Source organism: Atractosteus spatula, chromosome 2 (genome assembly GCF_055471065.1).
Source record: "Atractosteus spatula isolate fAtrSpa1 chromosome 2, fAtrSpa1.hap1, whole genome shotgun sequence".
In the NCBI taxonomy this organism is placed as follows: Eukaryota; Metazoa; Chordata; class Actinopteri; order Semionotiformes; family Lepisosteidae; genus Atractosteus; species Atractosteus spatula.
The window spans coordinates 74,766,934-74,794,185 of NC_142707.1; the positions used below are offsets into that span (position 1 = coordinate 74,766,934).

General features: G+C 37.2%; 2 protein-coding genes across 4 annotated transcripts in view; one reads left to right on the forward strand and one right to left on the reverse strand.

Annotated features, from left to right (window-relative positions):
- The first annotated feature begins 3,715 nt into the window (after positions 1-3,715).
- Positions 3,716-16,228, forward strand: LOC148840294 (enoyl-[acyl-carrier-protein] reductase, mitochondrial). The gene is made up of 10 exons (XM_088934433.1): positions 3,716-3,935; positions 4,566-4,663; positions 8,047-8,178; positions 9,347-9,490; positions 9,567-9,669; positions 10,189-10,291; positions 11,084-11,157; positions 12,662-12,722; positions 12,864-12,936; positions 13,342-16,228. Exons 1-10 carry the CDS (start codon positions 3,766-3,768, stop codon positions 13,503-13,505), a joined length of 1,122 nt encoding a protein of 373 aa, XP_088790559.1. The 5' UTR covers positions 3,716-3,765; the 3' UTR covers positions 13,506-16,228.
- Positions 16,229-17,460: 1,232 nt separating this feature from the next.
- The window catches only part of arhgap18 (Rho GTPase activating protein 18), a 32,910-nt gene continuing 23,118 nt past the window's right edge, over positions 17,461-27,252 (reverse strand). For 2 of the 3 annotated variants that reach the window (XM_088934413.1, XM_088934403.1), the window contains 7 exons: positions 26,398-26,557; positions 26,006-26,088; positions 24,419-24,625; positions 23,139-23,285; positions 21,790-21,914; positions 19,237-19,292; positions 17,461-18,518 (listed from right to left, as the gene is read on the reverse strand). In XM_088934413.1, coding sequence (XP_088790539.1) covers positions 18,427-18,518; positions 19,237-19,292; positions 21,790-21,914; positions 23,139-23,285; positions 24,419-24,625; positions 26,006-26,088; positions 26,398-26,557 — 870 coding nt within the window. In that variant the 3' untranslated portion in view covers positions 17,461-18,426. The remainder of the gene's footprint in view (positions 18,519-19,236; positions 19,293-21,789; positions 21,915-23,138; positions 23,286-24,418; positions 24,626-26,005; positions 26,089-26,397; positions 26,558-27,252) is intronic. The other variant, XM_088934423.1, reaches the window with a different exon arrangement.

Genomic DNA, 27,252 nt, shown 5'->3' on the forward strand with positions numbered 1-27,252 from the left:
TGTATGTTTTGCATACTGCCCAGGTCCATACTGTATAACTGCTCTACAGCCTGCATCAGTCATGGTTCTCATTCCTCTGCTCTACAGTGCATGTTCTCTGACTGGTGTCCCCTAAAGCCTTGCACGTAAAGTACTGTACAGCCTGACTCGATCAAATAAAGCTCGCATAACGAGAGCTCTTGTCAGGGTTGTTAATGATCGGTTGATGACAGATTACTCCAGTCACATATGCTTTTACTGCTGGATTTTAGTTACGTATTTGAACTTCTGGTCATTCCACCTTGCTGAATAGGTTGGAAAAGGTTGTTGGTATTAATGAAACTGCTTTTTCATGGTTTAAGGAAAGTTATATAAAGTAGCTCCTCATCTGAGACACAATAGCTCATTGGTCCAACCTGGTTTCCATTGTATTAAGTGAACAGAGAGCACATCCCCCACTTGGATGGGGCAGAGCCTAACCTCAGCTCTGCTGGTCCCCTTTTGTACACCTGAATGAACTGGAACCCTTAGGATAACGCATCTCACTCAACATACAAAAAGCAGTGTCTGCAGTGGGAACTTGAACTCACAACCCACCAGTCAGGAGCTCAGAGACTTACTCGCTGTGTTACACTGTCCCATTTCATAGCTAATATTTTGAAAAAGTTGGGTATCGTTTCTCCTCAACAAAAGTTAGTTATTTCTGCTGACTTCCAGGACTCCATTCTTGAACGTTTTTTTTTCACTCTGTTACCATTGGGTCAGATTTTGTATTGCTACGGCATCAGTTTTCATTACTATGCTGATGACCCCCTAATTTCCATCTGCACAAAACTTGCCATTAATCAAGCATGGCCTGTCTTATCGCGTTACATAGATGATGTTAAAAATGGATGCAGCAAAAAACTTTGAACATATGAACTCGGTAGTTAAGCTGATTGGCACTTACCGGCTCCACAGTAAGTGCCAAACAACAGATTTTCTTTTGACGGTCCTTGGAATTTGGTATAATCCAAGTACTTAGGTCAGGAATTTTGCTGTCATCTTTGATTTGATTTTGATTCGAAGTTCGTGTTTGAAGAGCTGTGATCTTTATTCATTCTTTCATCATTCCTTTCTGTTCACATCTCTCACAATCTGATGCAGAAAGAGGAATGCATGCTTTTGTCTTTGCCAGGCAGGGCTTGCTGGTGTATTCAAGTTCAATTTCAGACCTGGGGTGCTGTCTGCATGGATTTTGTATAGTCTCCCCGTGTTCACATGGGTTTCTTCCCGCAGTACAAAAAACATAGTGGTAGATTAGTTGGTTTGAGTTAACTGGCATGAGTACAAGCGTGCCTGTGCCTGTGAGTGTCCTGTGCAGGATGGGCATCTGTCCAGGGTGTATCACGCCTTGCACCTGTTGCCTGCTGGGATAGGCTCCGGCTCCCCTGTGATCCTGAATTGGATCAAGTGGTTAGAAAATGAATGGATAGATGAATAGAATGACTTGAAAGGTATATTAAAAAAGTTACTTTTTTAATTTTGATGGATCATTGATCTGTTTAGAAGCAGTTAATTGAATGGCATCTATTCATATCAACAACAGATTAGAGAACGCCTGTCAAATAAAACAAAGTTGCTTTTAAGTGAGAGCTCATGTATTGCACAACAGGAGTTCTCAATTCACGCAATCAGTCCACAGACTTCCTTATTTAAAAAGGAGCTGACAGACAGAAAAGGTTCACATTCAGTTTCTTTTGTGCTAGGAGAAAAAAATCCTATGGCACACACTATTGTATTGTGTTGAATTAAAATGGATTTATTAATTTTGTTCAGAATTTAGGAAAACTATACCATAAGGAGGCCTTATAGAGACCTACCAGTTTCTAGCACACATAAGTCTTCATTAGCATAACATACATCATTAATTATTCTCCTGTAGGCACTTAATTAGAAGCACAGCAAAAACAGGCCCAATCGATAATCATTTGTAACTAGCATAAACTCCTATTATCATTATCAAACTTTTATTTTCTGTATAATGTACACCACTTAACGTCTACAACTCAAAGTTTGGGCAAATCAAATTTTGAATATTTATGTTTTGGTTTATGGGATACTACCACATCAAAACTGTAATGGAGCACTGGGCAGGTAAAAATATTTGTTGCATTTTGAATAAGATTTCACACATTAATACTGTTTGTACTTATATTGTCAACTAAAATGTACACAATGCCTACAATGTTATAGAAAACTCATCAAATTTTAACAGTTCTTCACTTTAATTTACATTGAGTTTTAAAAGCCTCTTTCTATTGTGGAGTCCTGGGGGTAGTTGACACCACATTGGGCGTGGACAGGCTCTCAATCTCCCGTCATGCCCCTTTATAAGCTTTTCTTGGTTTCCTTTACTTTCTTACATACACTCTTCTCCGAGAGTGGTGATCACACTGATCCCCTCAACAGGGTAACAGGATACATGACTCCACATTTTGTTACTTCTGGGCCCTTTGCCTTCAGAGTCTTAGGTTCACCAAGTTCATCCTGTTGTCGTCACTAGTAGGAACCTCCTGCTCCCAGACTCCAACACAGAGCCTCCTGCTCCTACTCCATTAGGTCACTGTTTCACACACAACCAGTGCCTCAGACTCACAGGTCCACCTCCAGCCCCAACGTCCTCTTCCCAACGCCAACACGTTGGGCTACCCAAATCTACATACCTACATCACCGGGTTTCTTCTGCACTACATACCGTGCCAAGACCCAGCATCCTGTCCATCTCTAACACACACTCACAACCCCTCTGGCGTCTCACTCTCACGCCCTTAGGTTGTGAACTCACAGCTGCAAGCACACCTCACTGTGCCCAGCCACCACTGTGTTACATCTACACAGCTGCCAGTGCACCTCAACGTGCCCAGCCACCACTGCACTATCTCCCAGAGGGTGCAGCTAGATAGACCCCAGTCGCTTCCCCGATGCCATGCATTGCCAGGGGGAGGGTCCCTCTACCACACAACCCACTCTGGTCCACACACTAACTCACAACTCACTCATACAGCAGACACCAGTAGTCCTGCACTCACAACCTACTGTAGCACGATGCTGTCCCTTTAAATCTTTCAACGATCTCATAAAGCTCTGTTTTTTTGTCAGTCTCCTCACAGACTGACGTTTTCACTCTTCCTCGCAGGCTATTCCTCTCACAACCCTCTTCGGGATTGTCGTTCTTCTCTACCCCCTCACGGGGTTACTACAGCGACTAGTCAAGTCTTTGCTCACTCATACTGTACATGGCGACACGCCCTTCTAACATCGCCCCGACTAGTAGCGTCTCACACCCGCTCACACCCGCTACCTGCTTCAGCCCGGCTCTCCCACAACAGAGCCTCCGCATTTGTCCTCTCACCACTGCAGCGACAGCATGGCCAAGCTACTGCTACATCTTTCCCCCCTTTAAACCACTTCTACCCCTGCTGTTCATTCACTTAATCACGTCAGCTGAGGTTTTCACGGCAACGCGTCTTCCTTAATCCGGGGCTCCGCTCCCCACACCAGACACTCCCTACATTGTACGACACTATTTAAATCAAGTCAGTGTACGTTTCCAAATTGTATTGTCCAAATTTTTTTAAAGATCATCCCCATTTATAGGAAAAGGAGGAAGCATTATAATTTACTTTCCAAACCCTGCCCTCTTCTCCTATAAATGTGTTGTAATAGCCCAAGCATGAGAAGTAAGAACACGACTTCTACGAGTAGAGCACAAGAGATTCACTTACAGTATATGAGGAAACAAATATGAGGAAAGGAATTTACTGTCTTAGTCGGCCTTTTCTACTGGGCTCTGGGCGTCGGGCAAGGGTAAACCAAACCCTCAACACAGCTAAGCTGCCTATAACTGTAAGATCTGTGCATTCTTGCAGAGCCCTGGTTTACAGAAAGCACGGAGCAAAAAGTGATGTGATAAGGTAAGGCATTCACGACTTTCATTCTTGTTGAAATATGAAGGATTTTATTTTTGTTTGCGATGTGGAGTTAAACATATCACATTTTAAATTAATAAAATCGGAATGTACTGCATTTCTACACTATTTTGAGCCAAATATTCTTAATAGGCATTACAGTCTCTAATACTTGCCACATACAGTATATACACTATTTTACAGGCAATCACCTACAGTACACAGGCGAATGATGAACATGAGGTTACGCTGCTTGCTACTGTATGGTTGTTTGAAGTGCTGCTTTAAGTACCCTTAACAGTGTATCATGTTTTCTATTTTAAAACCAGTGATACATTTTATAAGACCTATAGAACAAAGGCATGTATGATAATTCAAAGAATATGTGTTCAGTATTACAGCTGTATACAGTATGAAGGTGGATTTTAAAATTTGTTTAAATTACTTGTTGAACTTGTTAACAAAACTATGAAAACAACAGCACCAAAATCTCAGCAACCAGTAAAAAAAGAAGTGTGAGAAATTATAAAACTAACAGACTGTGGTAATTAACAATGAGAAACAGTAAGCTACAAAATACAGTTATAACTTATCCTGCACAGTAAGATCTCATGCAAAGTTTTCTTCCCTCTTAAGAATGGAGAAAATAACATTACGTAATGTTGGAGACACTGACGTTAGACTGAAGATGCTGGCTGCACCTGTTAACCCAGCAGATATTAACATGCTTCAAGGTACAATATTTTATATGTGCATGTTTGTCCATATCAAGTGTATCCTTAACTAAGTTGTTCCTTTAATGTCACAGCAATAAAATAACAAAAAATGTAAGTCTTAAATGAAACAATTACGAAACTTTAAAATGATTGTCAGCTGTGAAAAGAAGAAATGACATGCATGGTACATTACACAACCAAAACCACAATAACACAATGAAACACCGAGACAATGAAGGAAAATAAAATAATTTTATGCACATTATTCTGTGATAGAATTTTAACCAGTTTCCATGTTTAGCAGTAGCATTTTTTAAAAGGTCATTTATGTGCAATAAAAATATTGGTGTTCTCTTATAAGTTTTACATTTCAGTTGCACAACCACTTAAAACAAATTAACCCTCAAAATGAATGTACTAATGAAAACACATATTTCATTGGCTGATAGTGACTCAAGAACACTAATCTAGACAAACCAACTTGCTTGAACAATTTGTTTTTTATTGTCTATTTAAGTAAATGAGATTCAAGCAGGAGTATTTACTGTTTAAAACTTCTTTAGTTTTGTTTTCTTTTCTCTTTGCCTGAGAAACAATACTTTTGTTCATTTAACTTATTACACATTGACAAAAGTGGCCTAGGAGGAATTCTCCAGTTTTTTTTTTAATTTTATAACTTTCTTTCCCAAGTTTTCACCTTATCAGGAGCAAAATAAAATTGTATGTACTGTAGTATGAATTAATAAGCTTGATTGAAAAAATAAAACAGGAATGAACAAACAGTAAAGAAACTCCTGGAGGCTATTAATATCTTACAGTAAGGGAGGCCACCTCAAGGCCTTAAGATGTTCATGTAATTTACTGTATGATCATAATTATTGTATTGATCTAATTATTTTAATATGCATATAAATGGTCTTTTAGGTCTTTACCATTTAACCACATGTGTTTTGAATCCTACTCCCTCTGTCTTGCAATACGTTTTGTAATTACTGTCTCATTGTCACACATTTCATCAATGAACAATTAAAAGCTTCTTTTAGGCCTTTAACTTGAAGTTACTGTATTAAACCTGTGTTTGAAAAGTAGAATTTAGGTTTAAGCCAGTGTAGTAATAATCTTCCAACATCCATTTTTAGAAAAAGTTACAGAAGAGTTGCTGTTCAGTTAAATATCACTTACAGTATCTACAAATAAGATGCTCGAAGCATTTCAGACTTGGTTCACAGATTGATGCCTCTTGTAGTTCTGAAACAGCTCTTCATGAGTTTACTAATGATTTACTGCTGACTGATGACTTTGGTTTGTTATATATTCTTCTCTTACTGGACCTCAGAACTACCTTTGTATTTTTAAATCATACCATCTTGATGATTACTGGCATTACTGTAACTGTTTTGTCATTTAAAATCTTAAGTAACGGATTAAAAAAAAGTTAGGTATTGTTCCTTCTTGTAAGTTTCGTCCATTTTAAAGTTAGTTTTTATTTCTATGCTAATGACACCCAAATGAATGTTCATATGAAACCTTGCTCTACAGTATAACTTGACATACAGGTACTGTTTAGATAATGATAATAAAAGGGTGCAAAAACTTTTCCTGCATCTGAGCTCTAACAAGGCCAGTGTTATGTTGATTGTCTCTCCTTATCAGCCCCACTTTATGTACTGTATTTGAGTCAGAGCAAGTAATCAGGTTGGCAACCCTGGTTTACTCTGATTCAAGTCTTTCGCTTGTACCTTATGTTCGCAACATAGTGAAGGTGACTTTATCTTAATAACATTGTTCATAACCATTCTTCTCTCTCCCAATCTGATTCGGAGAAACTGATGCATAACCATTTGTTTTCTTTCCAGCCTCAATTATTGTCATACTGTTCTTGCTTGCATATCCAAATGTGTTCTTAACAAATTGCAATATGTTCAGAGCACAGATGCTCGGTTCTTAACCAAAACTAGAACACATGAGCAGATTTCTCTTGTTTTAACTTTTCTGTAAGGCTCCCTGGGGGTTTCAGAATAAAATTCAAATTCATACAAAATCAAAATTCAAAATACATACAGTACTACTGCACAACATGAAGAGCTTGAACAGTTTGTCTCCTGACTACATCAATGCACTGTAATCTCTTTATACACTTACATTTCATTTGTACTTGATTAAGGCTCTAAACCCCTGGAGACATGTTTTCTGTTCTCTTTTCCAAGGCTGTGGAATTCTTCCTCAACCAATTTTATTGTCTTCAGACAGTATAAAGATTCAAGATTCACCCCTCTTGGATTTTTTCATAAATTGTTATGATTTAAACTGAAATAGAAACACATTTACTGTATATGGGATTTTTGGTCACTAATCTGCACCAATTAATTTAGAATGTCAAAATGGAACAAAAGGGTCTGGAAATGTTTTACATGTACAGCCTACAGTATATAAGGTCAGAGCAGATACTCTTCCATGTAGACCAAGGAGCTGTGTGTTCATCTCTGTGATAGATCTGTGAAGAGGCATAGATCTGGAGACGGGTATAAAGCATACAGTATCTGTGGCGTTGAATGTTCCAGGAGCACAGCCAGATCCATCATTAGGAAATGGAAAGAAGGATAGTTTTTGGCCTTTTAAAGTGTTGTATAAATTGTGTGAATTAAGGGAAAAAAGCAAGTTCAATGCATTAAAAACATCTGGTCATAACACAATAATTGCTCTTTTTCAAGAGGGTGAATACTTTCTGAAGGCACTGTACTATATCACTTAGTCAGCACTATGAAATTGCGCTACCTTTTAATTCTGTTTATTGTATTTAAGTGTGCATTCATGTGTTTCTGAAGCTTTTGCTTTATTGCCAAATGCCTTGAGACGATGCGTAATGAAAGGCACAACAGTATATAAAGATGTTCCTTTAAAGCACTCTGGCCTTCACAGACTAGAGGAGCTGACGTGCAGCAAATATATTAGCCTCAATGTCCTTTGTTTGATAGTCTACATACTGTACATAGATTAGAAATTCAACCGTTGAACCCTTTAGCTATGAGATGCTAAATGTTTGAGCAAATAAGTAAAAATGTTTGGCCATTAGCCCTTCAGTTTTACTGTGGAATTATTTTTCTAGTAGAAGGTCTATTCAATTGTTGATAACCAAACAAAATAAAATCTAAATGTCATTCTGCAGAATATTTTTTGAAAAACAGGGAAAAGATGAGACATAACAGAAATATCCATTCATTTCCAGTCTGCTTTTCCTGGTGCAGAAAAAAAATATTTACAATAAAGACATACCACAGCCTGATCTCACAACTGAGAAAAATAAACCACTTCCAGCCGAAACATGTTGATCAAGAAGATGAATTAAATTAAACCACCTGGAGACGTGTACCTTAACACCACCATGTGTTTTTATCTGACAGGCACCTATCCCATCCTTCCACCTTTCCCAGCCATTGGAGGCAACGAAGGGGTTGGGGAAGTTGTTGAAATTGGCACTAATGTAACAGCTTTCAGACCTGGAGACTGGGTGATTCCTGTAGACGCAGGTTTTGGTATGAATCCTACTCTTTTCTCAGTCTTTCCTGTGAACACATGCTAATAGAGTTGAGAAGGGGGAGTGGAGTTTTCACTAAAACACAACTTCTGTAACTGTAGCTGCCTGTTATTTCAGGAGTATACTTTATGGTGCTACAAACCTACAGAAGTTAATCCAAATGATTAAAATATAAACAAAATAAAACTGTCAAACAGACAAAGTAACGATTGTTTCCTATAATTCCCAAACTGATGTGAAAATGTACTTTTATTGAGTAAAGGAAACAACTATCTTATTTAGAAATTAGATTTTCTTTTTCCTCCATGGTGCTAATCGGCTTCCGTAGAAATTGTTTGGTTTTACATACAGTAATTGAAACCCTTTCCACCTCCACCCCCAAAATGGTAGTCAGGGTCAATGTTCTCCTGGAATGGATGTACTGTACCCTTTAATATTCTGAATTATCTTGGAAAGCATAAACAGAGGTCAGAATACCAAAGAACTCTATTAAGGTATCCTAAAGGGTTTTGTTTAGGGTTCATTGCTCTCATTTAACTGTGTACTGCCTCTGGGATCCATCTTCATTAGGTTTAAGATTTAAATAGGGTTACAATGCTACCAACATTAACATTAATCTATGTGATTTTTCCAATGTTATCGTTTGAAGATGATGAAATATTCATCCTTACATTGATTAGGTCAAGAAATAATTAATATTATTTTCCTGGACTGAGAGACTGCTGAAAATAAATCAGCACTAGAGCTTTTGTGGTTTCTGTTAATGTTAATGGTGTTTTATTTACTTAATAGCAGTCTACATATTCAGCTAAATATTCAAGCTTCATTTACATTCCCTGCTAAAAAGCTGAAAACCTGTGATAAAATTAATATTACCATAGGACGTAATAGAACTCAGTATTTTTAAATAAGCTGTGAAACCAGATAGTTATACAAAAAAATATAAGAGACCTCTGGTCAGCTAGCTACTCCATAAGCTAAACATACGGTATGTGTATTGTTTTGGGGGGGGGAAAATCAATTGATCTTTGATATTTATAATTCATAATATTATTATAGCAAACATATATTTTAATTTCATTCCGTGATCATGTTAAAAGTCATTTCTGTGATCGATTAAATTGTTCTAACAGTGAATCCACTCTGGCATTAATTTCCTCCTGCAGGCACATGGAGAACAGAAGCAGTATGTGATGAGTGTGACCTTATTAAGATTCCCAAGGATATTCCATTGCTGTGCGCTGCAACGATTGGTGTAAATCCATGCACTGCTTATAGGATGTTACATGACTTTGAGCACCTGCAGCCTGGTGAGTTCATAATAATTGTGTATTCTGATAGACAGGGTTTATCTCCTTTCTGCTCATCAATGAAATTTGTCTTTAGGTGAGACAGTCATTCAAAATGGTGCCAACAGTGCAGTTGGACAAGCAGTAATTCAGATTTCAGCTGCCATGGGAGTAAAGAGCATCAACGTAATACGAGACAGGTAGGAGTAACATGCTTTATAGTATACTGCACTGTACTGTATACAGTATTTGTTGCCGTGAGAGTATAGAACTGGAGAAATGACTACAGTAAATAACCATGGATTTCACACATTTCCTAGATTTCCTTGATTTCACATTCTATAACATATATAAATTTGAACAGTCTGAAAAAAATCGTCAAGAAACTTGTTTCAATTTGTTGGGCACATGAAGTTGAAATATGTCAATAATTACTGCACATACTGTATGGTCTTTCCCTGCATATTCACAGTCAATTTCAAATACTCAAATTCTCCAAGAAAGCGTTAAAGGTCACAGACTAAAGATTTTAATGTAAAGAATGGGCAAATGACCCAATATTGAAAATAATTCCAAATTCCAGAGTGGGGGCACACTTTGAACTATTGAAACATACACAGAATAAATTCATTTTTTGATTTATATTTGAAATAGAATATAAATTTTGTTTATTTTCTAAAGTTATCTTTAAGATAAACACATAATTTTCTTTTTCACAGATCTAACCGAGGGGAACTGGTGGAAAGCCTACAGTCTATTGGGGCGGACTATGTAATCTCTGAAGAAAGTCTGAAAAGTTCAGATATGGACCAAATATTTCAGGTGAGAAATAAGAAAAATGCTAAAAATAGAATATTTTTAAAATAGCACCCGACTTTAATGGCATTCGACTGGAGACAGCAGTATCTCTTCATCTTTAAAGAAACATTTCTTGCTGCCCCCCTCGAGTTCAAAATACAGCATCAGTATCGGTACTGTATACAGTACAAGTGTAAAAAAAACTAGTCAGTTTCACAATTAGAGGGGATGGTGAATAGAAAGTGAAAGATTGTTTTGTTTTTCTTACAAGTCAAGTCATCTGTGACAACTGTTTGCAATGTCATGGCACTTGTAATAGGAGCGGCACAGTGGTGTGGCAGTGCTGATGATCCATGGCTCTTGGGTCCTGGATTCGTTTGCAGGCTCTGGCATCTTCTGTGTGAAACTTGTGTGAACTCCACCCCTCATACTCGCATGGGCTTCCTCTGTGTAGTCTAGCTTCCTTCCACCCTCCAAAGACAGGCAGGTAGGGTCACAGTTGTCTCCGGATTGTCCCCCTGTACAGTATGTGTGCCCTGCAATTAATCTGCACTTGTCCAGAATGTAGTCTTTGTATCCTGCATCTGCCAAGTGGAACTCTGCACTCTGTGGCTCTTTATAGCACAAAGTGGACCGAGTTATTAGACGGAGGGTACATGTACTGTTAAGAATAATGGGGAAATCATTCCGAATTCAGTGATATTAGAAATGGTGTGATAAAAATCATGAAGTAAATCCCTGGTTCTGCTGTGTGACAAAACACTTTTCTTAATTATTGCAATGATATATATTGAAATTGTTTTTTGGTCTTTTCAGAGAGTCCCCAGGCCTAAACTGGGTTTGAACTGTGTGGGTGGATGCAGTGCCGGAGATCTCCTCACTCATCTAGAGTAAGCATTGGATTACATGCGATTCATTCAACTGAAATGGTGGCACGCTGGTGCAGAGGTTAGAGTTGCTGCCTCACAGTGTTGGGGTCCCGGGATAAATTCTGGGCATGTTTGTATGTTCTCCCCATGTTCACATGGGTTTCCTCCCACACTCCAACATTGCTGGTAGGTTCATTGGCTTCTGGAAAACTGGCCTGGGTGCGAGTGTGGGTCCATGTCGGTATCTACCCTGTGCTGGACTGGCATCCTGTCCTGGGTGTACCCTGCCTTGCGCCTGTGGCTTGTACGAATAGCCTCCGTCTCCCCCATGCCCCTGAACTGGAAGAAGCGGTTAGAAAATGGATGGACTATTCTATTGATAGTTAGTTTAATTTTTCTTGTATAAAGATTTACCAATCCTTGAAGCCTAGGTACAAACAAAAATCCAGTTTTTAAAAATTCTATATTTGAATTGTCCATGAATATGATCATCAGTGGTGTTGCAGAACTGATGTAAGGGTTTCCTTGATCGCTGTCCAAAAAGCACATTGGCCTATTGAATCTGAGCCCAGTGGATGGACCAGTTAGCTCAAGAATTAAAACACAGATTTAGTGTATCTTACAGAAAGACATGGTTATTAACAAGACAGAGGAGTACTGTATGAGCTCCTCATCTGAACAGATGTCCACCGGCCCTTACCCTACTAATACAAGGAGTCTGCTGTTTAATGTGCACTTTAGAAACAATTGCAAATATGCAATTCTGAAGAAATCACACATTTTAAAAAAAAGCAAAATTACTCATTTTTGGTATATAAACACTTGTTATAGTGACATCTGGAACATAATGTAGGTGTAAGATATTCTTTAAAAGCTAAATTTAGACTGTAAATTCATGCATTACTGTTAAAACACTTAATAAAACAGCTTGCCTTTGAAAAAAATCATTAAATATACTGTAGTTCTGAGATAGTTCAGGTGGGTAGCTGCGTCAGCATGCGTAGGCTGCAAAGGAACAAGTAACGGGTTTATTTCATGCTGAAAAGAGAAGAAGGAAAACACAATGTTTCGGCCGTGGAGCCTTCTTCAGGTGTGAGAAAGACAGGGCAGTAAGCAAAGGTAATGTAGTGGGAGAACAAAAGCTGGGAGAGAGGAGGAGCGAGGGGTGGGAGCAGGGGACTGACAGAGAGGCCAATCAGGAGGTGTGAAGTCAGAATAGGTGTAGGGAGGTGTGAAATGAAACCTACAATGAATAGAGAGAATTTAGAAGAAAAGTAGTCTGTCGTTAAGAGAAGGGGGGAAGGCGTGATCCTAGCTGCAGGATAATTTTGGTTTCTGTAGTCTTTCTGATGTACTGTATGAGTTAGGAAAACCATCTTTGAGAACACAGATGGAGAGATTAGTGTGATCATGGCCGTCGGAGGTGAAATGAAAAACAATGGGCTGGGAGAGATCTGTAATCTTCACAGCCCTGACTGAGATGCTTTCTCTTGTCTTTAAGCATACCTGGTCTTCTTTATTACAGCCATGGGGGAACACTAGTGACTTATGGCGGCATGGCAAAGAAACCAATTCCACTTCCAGCTGTAAGTTATAACTCTAAAATTAAAAAGAATACAAATTAAATCATAAAAACCATGAGTTCATTACATGACAGGTTCCTAAGGAAATCACACACAGATTTTTTAAAACTTTGATGGCAAGTTGTGTGTTTGTCTTTTCAAAAGAAAGCCCTCATATTCAAAAACATCGCAGTCCGAGGATTCTGGATGACGCAGTGGAAAAGAAACAATAAACAAGGTAAAATGTGTTCGAAAGATAAATTAAGCAAAGCTTTACACTGGCGTCAGGTGTGCGTGCAAATCTGTGATGTTTAAAAAAAGGTGACCAGAAAGATGTCACATGGAGTAAAGGAGAGGCGCTTTAGTCTAGAGAGCCCAGGTCTGAATCGGGGCTCTGTCATTAGCCTGTTACAATCTGGGCTGTAGCGCAGTTTAGTGGCATTGTACAATTCATAGAATATGTTCAAACAAATACTAGCAGATACACATAATTCCATATTTATACCAAGAGACACCTGGTACTTGTACACTGTGTGTTCCAGTATTCTTTTCAGTGTCTTTAATGTGTCCCAGGATACAGATGAATTACCTCAGAGTCCTTGATGAACTGTGAAATATATATATATTTTTTTCTTTCTTGCAGAGGTGATCAAACTACAGACCATGGTGTCTGAGTTGTGTGGGCTGGTGAGGAAAGGGACGCTGTCTGCCCCACTCTGCGCTGAAGTGCCATTTCAGGATTACAGAAAAGCTTTAGATGCCTGCATGCAATCATACCAGAACAGAAAACACATTCTATTGATGTAGACTCTTTAACATATGTTGTACTGTATATGCAGAGCTTGTGTTTTATGCACACAATGTTTTATGTAAATGAACCTAGGGGAAGACTTCCTTTGTGTTGAATGTTACTAAACTCTTCAGGAATTAAAAAAAAATCATAGTAACATTTAACAGTAAGTTATATTTTCACACATGTAGTACAGTCAGAATTAAAGAGGCACATTGGAGTGTAATTTCAGTGTAATTGCACTTGCAGTACAATAATTTATTGAACTGCTGGATAATACACATGTGCAGCTGTGCCTATCATGTAATATGTTTCCTTCAGACTTGCCTATTTTCAGGTCAAGGAAATATTCCATGGTCTCTGTACAGTATGTACAGTACATGTACAGCACTGGTAGTTATTGCTGGTACAGAGTTCGTTAGATATAAACCAACTGCTTTGTATATCTTCCCAAAACATTTTCACCTCAGAAAAAAAAATCAACCTCTACAATTCTAGTTTTGTAAAGTATTAATCTATACAGATATAAAATAAATCAAAATTACCAAGAACTTTAGTATTAGTGATTATCATTAAGTAAAACAACAAATTCAACTGCCATGCCACACAATGTGAGCAATTGCAAAAAAGGCTTTTATTCATCAATGTAACTAATGTCTGAGAGTTTTTGTATATGCTACTGTATAACTGCAGGTAATTTACAGAATGCAGCATTTTAGATTTCTTCTAAATGAGGTGGTACTGGCACTGTTAGAGAATTGTCCTAGTAGGAAGCAAAGCACAGTATCTGCACACAGAATTAATAAATCTCTCCAAACCAGTATAATTGGTCACATAAATTAAATCAACAGAATGGACTATAAGTAGACACACTATTAATTTTATGTTTCCGATTAAATGGCCTTAATAAAAGTTGTTACAAACATGAAACTGCAAGATATGCAATTCCTTTTAGAAATGTTCTACAGTTCAAATTATTATATAAAGTTAGAAAATCTTCTTTGCAGAACACAGGGTAGTCTCCTAACAATGCTACCACCACTCTGAAAACTGACTGAACACTGAACATTATTCGTTCTGAGGCATTTTTTCCATAAATGTTGAAAACACAAAAGATAATATGGGAATAACTGTTTTATTTATAGATCAAATTCATTCTTTTTAGTAGTTATAGCTATCATATTTGAACAGATCTAAAATTAGTACAAAAGGACACATTATGTATTATTCAACTAATAATCTTTACATTTTTATAAGAATGATTTTCCACACTTTCAAAAGATATGTTGGCAGACACTCTAGCAAAATGTGTAATTGAAAAATTTTAAATGCACTCTTTTATCTTTTATTTTTTAAAATGGAAACTTTGTTACTGCATACTGTGCTTTTTAAAAACAAATTCACAAATACATTCATACTTTTTCACATCAAAATCTTAAATTACTCTTAGGTATTATGTCTTGCACATGCACAACCTCCTTTTTCATAAAGTTTGTGGAATTATCTGATAAAGTAGTTAAAATCCAATTTCTGCATTCTGTCAACACCATGCTGAGTCTGTGTTTTGGGAATGGGTATCGAAGATTAATTAACTACCCCCATGGTACTTTTCTTCTGTGATGCAGGGGATACAGTGCTTGAATAATTAGCATGAGGAAAACAATGTGAATATAAGCTGTAAAGAGAAGATGAACAGATAAGAGTAACTTCACAAAATATGCCCAACTATTGCTTATAAATATAATCTTGGGAAACATTGTGGATAGGGCTAGCGAGAGAAAAAAATATTGTGTATTCTTTCATTTAATTATAAGAAACTAAGTTTATTCAGAGAAAGCAACATGTTTAACATGCATTTTCCCACATGTCAGTTAACAGACATCCAATACATGAGGGATGTCTGTTTCCTGACAAGTTTAAATGTCAGGTAACAGACACACTAGCCCCCTCTTCAGTTAAAGGAGGATACCCTGTGTTGCCAACACTCTTAAGACATTGATGGGTGTAGTACAGTACATTAGAGAGTGGTCTGTTCAGTATGGCAAAGCTATTAAGTGAATCTAGTGATTACAGTGAGGAATACGCAATATTGGTATTCCAAGTAATGTGGCAGTGAATGTTAATTAAATGAGCACAACTATGTTCTTAATATGTAGTGATTTACAAAATACATGAGCATTTCTGCAGCTCCCATCAACAGCAGAATAATAAGTCATAAAGATATGTTCATTGCAGGCTCAGTTTTGTACATTAAAAAAAAACCTAAACATTTCTTCATACAGTATGACATAACAGTCCAATTAGCTTTCAGAACATATGTTTATATTCCAAAACACAAACTCAATGAGAAAAAAAAACATGAAATATGTTAACATTATATAACATACAGTCCAGCAGTAATGAAAGGAGAAAATTAAAGCAGCACCCTAAACGTTTCCACAGAATCTTTGCTTCATAACTCGTTCCAACATCCACAATTTGTTCTGTTGTGCCCCAAGTACAAAACATTCCTCGCTTTTGTGTAATGTTACACTTAACAGGCAAAACAATTCCTGATCATCTTTAAGTCTATAAAAATGTAAGAGCTGAGAGATTATTAAAACATGACATTAAATATACGAATTATCATTCATATTACTTTTGATGCAATAAAATTAATTTTTATCTCAATGTTTTCTATCATTGCTATGTTACTGTATTTTAGTGTAAATATCAAGTAATTAAAATGTAATATACTAAACATTCATGTGCTTTGTAATAGATCAAGGTTAGATATCTTAGATAGATTTAAGGTGCCCTAAAAAATATTGACAACCCCCCCCCCACACACACACACATTTCCAGATTGTTTCTGTGTTTGCATTCAGGACACTGACCTATAGGAATTTACATTCAGAATCAGTCTAATTCAATCAAAAACAACAGACCCAATCTCTTCCAGACTAATAAGGCTAAAAATGCTAATGATATGTAAACAAAATTGATTTTTAGAGAAACATAGAAAAGATTATTTTAAGAAGTCACATAATTAGTGTGGTTTCTGTCTGTATGCAATCAATGTGATTTAACTTGTCTAAAGAGTAACTGTATCTTTCTCTTGAAGATCCCTCAGTTTGGATATGTAATTTCAAGCCACAACGAACATTGTTATGTGACACACCAACTACGAAGGCCAAACAGGTTTAGAAACAAATCAGCCCAAAAGTCGTTGAAACGCGAAGATAATTAGAAGATTACAAGATCAGCAACATTGAAATTCATTCAATATTCACTCAGTACATGGACAATAATGCTGTCCCTACAGAAAACTGATTAATGTGGCCAAGTGATAAGAAAGAAGCGATTACTGTTAAAGAGTTTGTAACCAAGCACGTATAAATACTACAGACTCGATATATGAAGACAGAAGCGTGTTTCTAGTACTAAGCCCAACAAAGAATATAACCAAGCAAGTATTAGCCTTACAGTATCTTATTGGGATACTTCTCATATCGGTAGGGACTGGAAAGACTGTCAGGTTTGAAAAGAAAATGGCTAGTGCATAGTACAGACATATCCTGGAGGAAAACCTGCTTGAGTCAGTCAAGAATCTAGAACTGTGTTGACAATGTATCCGCATAACAATGACCCCAAGCACAAGGCAAAGCAGGGCCGTGGCAGGAACAAAGCAAATGTCCTTGAGTGGCCATCTAGCTCCTGACGCGAATGTCACATTTCTGGCAAGACTCCAAAACTGCAGTCAATCAACAATCCTCAACAAACCCGCTATAACTGGAGCAATGTTGCCAGGAAGGATAGGCAACAATTATACCATCCCACTGTGTGGTGCTGGCAGAGATCTCGTCGAACACTCACTGCTCCCAGCGCAGACTTGGGGATCTGAATATTTATGCAATCAATAAATTAAATCTGGATAATTTGTTTGCATGTTTTGGTTTTGTTTATTCTCTTTCACATAACGACAGTGCTCAGTTTTATCATTACAGCTTTTAATAGAAAAAGAAGTTAATTTGAAAATACAGGTATATGTTATTTGTATGAAAATGAGATATTATTGGTAAGTGGTGAAAATCTCCTCAAGGCACTGTAGTATAAGGGATTTTACATTCAAAATAAGACAAAGTTTGTTTAACATTTTGAATACGCATTGGCTTTACTGTATAAGCCTACAAAAAACATTTTTCATTTGATTTCAAAGCTTTGCAGGGCTTCCGCAAGGGCAGACATGACTTTTTCTTAAAGTTCATTTGCAAATGTTAGAAGAAACTGCCGGATTTTGGCTGTGTACTTGTCTCTCTATCCCTACTCCTTCCACCTGTGTATCAGCTATATCCACCTGGATACAAAGAGCATGTTCTCCTTTTGTACTACACAACTCTGTCACGTTGTTGTGAGGTTAAAGTGACTTTATTTTTAACAGAGAGATTCTGCCGTTCTGATAAAAGGTGCCAGTAGAGAGATTACTAGAATTCTAAAAGTGGCATTTTCCTGTCTGTGCAGCTTCAATTTTAAATGTATTCAGTACAAAGCTAATGGCATTTTACAGATTTTGTTCTTGACCTGCCAGAATTTCTCTCGCCTTTGTACTCTATGAACACATTACATGGATAATACTCATCACTGACATTTTTAAAAAGTCTATAACCGGCATCCAGGCTTTAGTGGTAAAAGCACTCATAAATAAAAGTGCATTATTATACAGTGCTATTTTCAGCTTAAAGCAAAGGCTTTGTAATGAGAATGCTTTCATTTTCTTGCATAGGCTTGGTTTTTAGATTGACATTGGCGTAGCCACCGCATTACACGAAATCACATTTTTTAACAGAGGTTTTAACGTTCTAAAATGATCTTGTTCGATTGTCTTTTACCTCTGAGGAAGTGGCATTTCCCTTTTTCCTGTGAAATACCCCCAGAGAAAGTAAGAGTGTGCAAGAGGTCCTAACGGGAGCGCGACTTTATAACCCACTCGGCACTGGGATTCAACTGCAGCAGATCCTTCATGTAGGTTTCATCATCCAGGCAACGTTCCCCTGTTTAGAATGAAACCAAGAACACATTAGGAAATGGGCAACTGGGCTAGCCATAGTTTGCTCTGTAAAATCCATCCCTCTATTTTCTAACCACTTCATCCAACCGAAGGTCATGGTAAGCTGGAGCCTATCCCAACAAGCAAAAGGAGCAAGGCAGCATACACAGCGCACATGGATACAAACACAGACATGCACACCGTCACACAAGGGCCTATTTTCCCAGAAGCTAAGTGTGCCCTTGGACTGTAGAAGCACCCAGAGGAAACCCATGTGAACAATGGGAGAACATGCAAACTCAACACTCCAGGTGTGGAATTGAACCCAGGGCCCCAGCACTGCGAGGCAGCAATGCTCACCACTGAGCCACCTACTATAAAACACAGAACGATCAGCAGTTTCTGTTCTTGTTGAACTTTGCAAAATTGTTATTATAAAGATATTTGTTTGTGGCTGGGGTCCCAGGTTTATTTGGGTCCTTGTACACAAACGGAGCAAGCCCTGTACTTTTACCTACAAGGATGTGTGAAAACTGAGGTAGTTAAACACTACTCTGCCCCTAGGAAGAACGCCCCACTACTCTATTCTTCTCCTGCCAATACCCAAGAAAGTGATCTTTAAGTTTTCAGTATAAAAATTTAAAGCACATTAAAGCAGAGAGGACTATCCTTTTAAATTTAATTACTGTTTAAACAGCAATGTAATCTCAAAAAACACTTACCAATATTACCTCCAATTTCATACAAAGACAGTTCTTCTCTTTTTATGGACACAGCACTGCAGAGAACAAAGTTAAATAGAAAATTTGAAAAAGATATCAATAAAATCACAAGAATGGTTACAAACTGCAGGACCCATCCAGCCCATTGGGTAGCTGATTGATCCGAGGATCGTGAAAAAGCAGGGTACTGGCTTCAACAGCATGACTTCCATGCTCCCTCAACCCCAGTATTCCTACTATTATTGTAACACGACTGTAGTTTTGATCTGTGTGATTATATTCGGCTTTCCACATCTTTACACCAATCACTTCCGATGTCTGGAATGAATGATTTATTCATATTGTGGAAGCTGATTTACTGGAATCCTAACAAAAACAATTTTTATTTCAACAATGAGTCAGCAACCAAAGAGTTCATGTGAAATGGCCTCCTTTCTTCTGTATTCTTTTTTTTTGTTTGGAAAATCTGAAAAGGTGTCTTTGTGGCTTGATGGGAGTGTCACAAAAGGATCATATCCACTCACAGTTACTGTATTTAAAAGCACATATCAGGCATTCTGCCACCACATTAGCTGGCACCCTAGGTGTAGTTCTGTTTCTTCCCAGCAGAGGCCGCTGAAACCTCACTTCACTGATTCCGGATATATCACAAGGTATGAGTCACGGCGGAGTGCCTAATTCCCTTTAACATAATGTACTAATAAGTGTATTTCTGATTAAATGCCGTTTCAAGACATAATTTCTTTCTTGTATATGATTTCAGCAAATCATGAGAAGAAAACGGCGTTTACAATTTGGAGTTATATATCTTTTACATTCTGAAGTCACTGAATTTACATTTCAAGGTTTTGAAGTTCTGAAACACCGCTAACTGATTTTTAGACACTTTTAGACACATGGGAACTGCCAAAGAACACACTCTAAGAACAAAACAAGAATAACCCCTGCTTCCTTTTCAATACAGCAAATAGACTTATAAACCAATAAACAGAGCCTTCTACCAATATACTGTAACTTCCAGTATTTGCAGTAATGTTTATGCAAATTAAATTAGATACTTTTTAAGCATATAATTATAGTAATAATCAGGCACTGGTACTGAGTTTTCCATTTGTTAAAACACCACTTGAGATATACAATCTTGTTCATCTGTTAATTATACTGTAGGCCTCTCTCAAATATCTCTTTATCATAAAAAAATAAAACAGTGGGTACAACTCAGCTGTATTCAGTTCTCACCACTCACACTAATTCTGAAAAACATAATTATTGATTGGCATAAAAAAATCATTCCAATCAATAATTATGAAATGACTCTTCAAGTAGTAAACAATTCACTCTTATCCTCTGACACAATCTGACATTGTGATCCCCTTTAAGCCTGTTCTTTTAGATCTAAGCACAGCGATTGACACTGTTGATCATCAGCTATTGATAGAGCACCCTGAAACTCTTCTAGATTTACAGTAGCTGTGCCTGTGCATTTGGTACGGTACAATGGTTTAAATCATGCCTCACAGATTTTAAATACATGCTTGAACCTGCCTAAACTAAAATGCAGTATTCCGTGGCAGTCTTTTCTTGGGCATTTACTTTTATCATTAATCCTGCTCCCGCTAACAGACTATCTACTGTATAGAGACAATGCAAATGTTCAATGCCATAGTAATGACACGCAACTGTATGTACTGTATATAATAGTTACATGATAGCGAGTGACATGGCATTCATAAATTATTGTGTCTCACTGGTCTTAACAACTGTGTGACAACAAACTGCAGTCAGTTCTGACAAAAGAGATCTTAATCCTGGGGCCTTAAACACATCTTGATAAAATGGCCTTGTCTGCCCTCAATGTAGCTGGTTATGTCATCAATACAAAAGCATCAATACAAAACTACTGATGTTACTTTCGATCCTGATACTTTAATTAATACACACATAACACATGTTCTGAGTGTCCTTCCTCCAGCTCAGAAATATCTCCAACGTGAAATGCTTACTCTATAAGGAATGCAAAGAAATCAATAAATGTCTTAAAAGTATGATGGACCCAAATCATTGTTTAGCTCAGAATGGCAAAACCTAGATACTTGACCCATACTGGTTGACTAGACACAGTCTTCAAATACACCAGCCTGGACACCTGAACAGCCTGAACCGCCAGCCCACGCTGACTCCTATTACTTAATATCTGATGGAGGCAAACCCTGAAACTACTGTATCACCTCCAAGAGAATCGTTTTCCTCCATTGTGAGATTTTGTTTTTCTTTTCTCCATGCTTAATGTCTGCCCTTTTAACTCCGATATACTTATGCAGATTAATGCACAAGTATGCTCTCTGATAAATTTTTGTGAAGGGCAACATAAAATTTAAACACTGAATTGAAAAGAACAGACTAAACTGATGAAAAATGTTGAATGCAAATATACACCTCTCTTCTCTATACGACAGTCTCATTTTTAACAGCTTTATTAAAAAACAACCCCTTTAAATATTTCACTTAGGACAGCAGTTTTTAAGAAAAAACATATTTAAACGTTTTTCGTACCTTTCCTGGCTAAGAAACCTGGCCAGTACATCGCTGGCCTTCAGCTCTTCTGTTAGTTGTATGGCCATAGAGACTTTGGTGAACTGTGGTGCCTGTACTCTTATAACTCCTTGAAGAGAATCAGACTAAAAAAAATCAAAAATGGGCAATGACAAGTGTTATTCATTTTTATTTCAATAAGCATGTCTTACCAAATCAAATTTCGTTCTAAGGCTTAGCACATTAAGACTATGTACACCCAAAACAGTACTGTGATTTCTTTAATACCTTTTTTTCTGAGACATATTTCAGTAATTGGGCACATTAGAGTAACTGGGCATTCATTTATTTAACAAAAATGTATGCAAAATAATGCTGGAATTATTTTAAATCTTATATTTCCTGAAAAGGCAACAATGATTATTTTGAATTATAGGCTTTTCTGTATTTTAATACAGCCCCTTAACTATACACCTTCCACGTAATCTTAAGATTAAGAAAACCACTAGGTAATATAAGGCGTGTATTACATTTTCGTTTGTAAACAAAATTAATAAGTCATATGTTCATCTTTATGCACAGAAAACCCACAATCAAGCCACACAAGGTATTAAATAATATAATTTACTATATGATTGATGAAATGAGCATAAACCTGAAACGAGAGCAAAATGTCATCGTGTTGCAAAATATTTCCACTAGGTGGCGATGACAAAACTTGTGAAACAATAATACCACCCAACTTGTAATTTGGCTTTACTCTGTCTTCCCCTAGCATTACATTCACAGGTCAAGGGTCTAATATTTAAGTTGATATTAAATCAAAATAACAAAAAAAATGTTCAATAAAGCATGTTATACTGTACGATACATTTTACCTTCAGCTGTGAAACATCACATTCCTTATCAGTTACAGTATTTGAGACAAACTTCAAATGCTTATGCTAACCTTTTTGCTCTGTCCACTGAACAGTACACCTCAATTAAAGTTACAAATGTGTTAAAATATTGAATGCAACTGTCTCCTATCAAACTAGAAAATGTTCTGAGCCTTCTGTCCAATGTATCATTTATTTTTTAGAGATGCTGATACCATCCATACTAACTAGCAAAAATAATCGAGCGAACGTTTTTATATAAAAGGAAAAAGGTCCATAACCTTTGTATTTTGGTTTCTTACAACATGGACAAACAAGTCTCAATCTTTGTTGCATTTAGACCACAGATATTGTGGTATCAAGCAGTGAATACAATGTGTTTTATTCTTTCCGTCATAATCTTCACAACACACAGTATGACACAAACAACCTTTTACTGTGAAAAAGGGCTGGAGTCTACAAGGCCCCTCAGTTTTCACCAACTGTACTCACCTCTGTTAAGTTCTTCTCGTGTTTGTCTGCTTTTTCACGGTCATAAGCCATTTTCTTAAGCAGTTTCCTCACAGCTCTGTCTTTGGTCATCTTCTTCTGGTTTTCCATGTTTTGTTTCCTAACTTGACTGACAATAAACTTCGGTATCTGAAAAGACAACAGTACGCAGTACACTGAAAAGCAACAGTCCCAGAATCTACCGCATTAACATTCAGAAGGGAACATATTTTTAATCCGATGTGTTTATTAAGGTCCTGTTTTTATTAAGCTTAAAAAAACTGAAGATGTAATTATTTTCTATTGTAGGTGAGCATGAAGGTAGGCTACTCCCAAATAAGCATGAAATATCTTATTAAGCCAAAATATAAATATTTACAGGACAGATCAGCCGTTTTTCTATCAGCACCATAGTTCCTCATCAAAAGTTTTTTTTTAAAGAGCCTTCCTGCACCACAATATACTGATGCAGCCATTCAGATTGCTCATCAAAACTCATCGCTGTGGGAAGATGACTTTGCTGTGCACTTTGTATTCATCACACTGCCCAAAGAATCTTCACTGGCCAAAGAAAGATCAGTAGGTGGCAGTTCTAGTGCATGAGATGTTAGTGAAAACATTTGCTTCATTTAATCTGTAGTCCTACTTCTTCAAATTCACTTAATAAGTAATATTCATATGGAATCATGTACTGTAACTAAAGGGGTTTTGGTAGCTAAAAAAATAAGTTCTTGAATGTCATTAACAGTATTATTAATATAACTACAACATTAATATAGCTAGTAGTGTTAGTGTATTTCACTTTTTTTCCATAAACATCTGCATCGAATTCTTTAACTCATTCCATCGTTGTGATTATTTTGGAAAAGTTGTGATGCACTTGTTTTAACTGCACTTTGCTGTCATTATTGTTGCAATGCACTGGTGAACTAGAATGTGAAATCACCTTAAATCAAGGAGTTATGAAGACTGATCCATTCATAGGCACGTTTTAATCTGAGTGAGGTACACAATAAGGGAACTACAGTATGAATTTTTGTTAATAAAGTGGTATAGGCTCAGTTAATTCAAAGAACAAAATGGTTCAGGGCTAAAACACTGTAAACATAAAAATCCACCCACCTGTTGCAGTTATTCAAGAGTCCTCAAATAAGTCTCAATGTCTTGCAATCAAATCATTGCAATGCATAACAAAACAGTTAATTCATCTCAGAAAAACACTGACTGGTTAAAATGAAGAGATTCCCTTTGTTAGCAATTGTAAGAAGGTAAAAGCTGTTTACCGTCCAGAGAACGTTTTGGTATCTTATGAGAAGCCACATAATATTTGCTGTCCCAGTAGCCACAGCAAACTCCTGTTGATCACTGCCCTTGGAGCGCACACCCTTGCACATGAAGAGATTGGGAGCCATTACAACAGCAACATTTTTCGATGTCATTTTATTCTTCTCTCTGTTGTTTATCACTCTTTGTAGAAATTCCACCAGTGCCTTGAATATAAGAGACAGACAATAGCACACCAAAAAAAAACAATATCTCATTGTTTAACGCTATAATTACCTAGAGTGAGAGAGCCATTCTGGGAAAAACAATTTCACATTCTCTTTAGACTATTCATTCATGCGTAAATATTTCAAAGTCCTAAGAGAACTAAGAGAGTGTTCATGTAAAATGTATGTAGTGTTTTATTTTCTCTTTAATATTTTTTGCTTTTGACTAATTGGAAAAAAAATAAAGAACAAAGAATGTGGAGGCACCTCACACGTTTATCACTCTCTTTTTAATAACATTTTACGTTTTGAATCATATACAGTATGTGAATGATTTTGAACACAGCAACTGTTAGATCACATGCAATTCCACTATTATGTGCGTGTGATGTCAAAGGCTTAGATATTTACCACCAACTGGCAATACAAACCTAAAACTTCCTTTAATGATGTTAATAATAGTGTTTTTGGATAACCTCTGCACTTTCATGAGGTTTGTGCAATACTGCATGGCTTCAGCACAGCCGCAGATGTCGCTGAGTGGTGTGCGGTGTGTCACATGCCATTTCTGTTGTTTTCTTTATTGAAAACATGGACTGCACTTGCCAGCAAAATTTTATACCAGAAACACAAGCGAGTCACAGTTGGAGATAATAGTCTGCACCATCCACATCAATGTCGATCCTGATCACATCTGTGTTGTGGTGCAACCTTTTTTAGTATTTGCTGTTTGCTATTTTTAAAATCATTAAACTGCATTTAGTGATGTGCAGTTTTGAAAACCTTAAAAGGGGGATGGATATTAAAACAAATATGGAATTTATGGGTTACTGAGACATTCAGGATTATCAGGTTCTGAAATTGTTATTCAGGATTATCAGATTCTCGGCAAGATCCAAATTATTGGTCCAAAGGCACAGCACTTCTTCATTCTTAAAACTCCTCTTGTTGGCCTCAACACCAGAGGGCAGTGGTGTGAACACAGCAGCACTTTCACAGGGAGTAATGACCAAAATTAAAATCAGCAGAAGCTTGTGTAGGCAGCACAGTGGGGCTGTGCTTAGTGTTGTTGCCTCACAGTGCTGGTGCCCAGGGTTCAAGTCCAGACCTGGGGTGCTAAATGAGGTTTGTGGAGTTTGTACAGTATATTCTCCCTGTGTTCGTGTGGGTTTCCACACTGGTACTGTGCAGTAGGTTGATTGTCTTGTGGGAAAAATGACCCTGGTGTGAGTGTGCAGATGTTTGTGTGTGCCCTGCGATGGGTGGACAAGCTAGTGTACATGTACTTGTCTGTTTCAAACATACGACTTGGACAACAAATTTTGAGACAAACTAAGAAAGAAATAACTGGAATATTTAAAGGAATTTCCTAGATCCTACCTTTAAGGTACCCCTGTTAGGTTCTGGAAGAAGCAGCAGGAGAAGATTAAGGGCTTGAAGTTGTTGTTTCTTCGTGGGTAATTCTGTTCAGAAGATCCAATGTTGGTAAATACAACAACTGCATTACAGTAGCCTTATTTTTTTCTATTCAATGAAAGAAAGAAACTGAAACACTGAGTATACATAAAAAATGATAACACATATGTCAACATGCTTTTCAGAATTATAAAAATGAGAAATGATTCAAAGCAATAAGTTCAAGAAAGTGAGGAAACTTAATTAACTACACTAGTAAGATAAATCATGAAACTATTTATGACTTGATTGCTAGGTTGCTATTTTTGCTGCAGCATTTAAATGCCAAGGGTTTCAGAGCGCTTCTGTGAACCTACTTTGCACAGCTATGAAAGCGTTGAGGTATTCCAGAGTTAGTAATGGGTGCGGCAGCTCCCGGATGAAAAGCTTCAGAAGGCTGGCAGCATCATGCTGCTTCACATTGTCCCAGACAAAGGTTCCCTCATAGAATTTAGCTTCCAGCTCCTCGCAAATGGTCTTGTAGAAATAAGATGACAGAGAGATTGTATTAAGACTACATTTTGGTTAGTTTAATTTCTAGATTACCCAATAAGGTCAAACAAAATAAAGTTTCAATCATTAACATTACACAGGAGTATTTAAACACAGAGAGATTACACAATGCATTACCTTAGCTAACCCCTACCTCCATATTCCAAAGAAAAAGAAAATTAAATGGTTCTTTAACTTAATGAATGGCACAGTGGCATGACGGTTACTGATCTGTCTAACCACACTAGGGTCCTTGGTTTTATACCAGGCTGTGGAAACCTACAGTATGTTTACATTCTTACAGTACAGTATGTTCTCTTTGTGTCTGTGTAAGTTGTCTCCAGGTGCTCCGGTTTCCTCTTGCAGTTCTGGTTAGATGGCATCTCTAGATGGCTCCTGTACTCCTGAGTGAGTAAGTGTTTGTGTGTTCGGCCCATGTGATGGAACATGCCGCACATGCTGTGAATATGGGTGGATGGATGAATGATATGTGTGACAGATTATATGCATGCCTTACACATGATGCTACTTTGCTGGAGTTTTCATGATCATATATCCATGATGTGATAACATCTCCCTACATTATCCAGCAATATTCTTTCAAACTCTAAATTCTTCTTGAAAAGTTTAAGTTGGCACAGATCAAATCCAAAGTATTTGGTATTTTTCACATGTAGCAA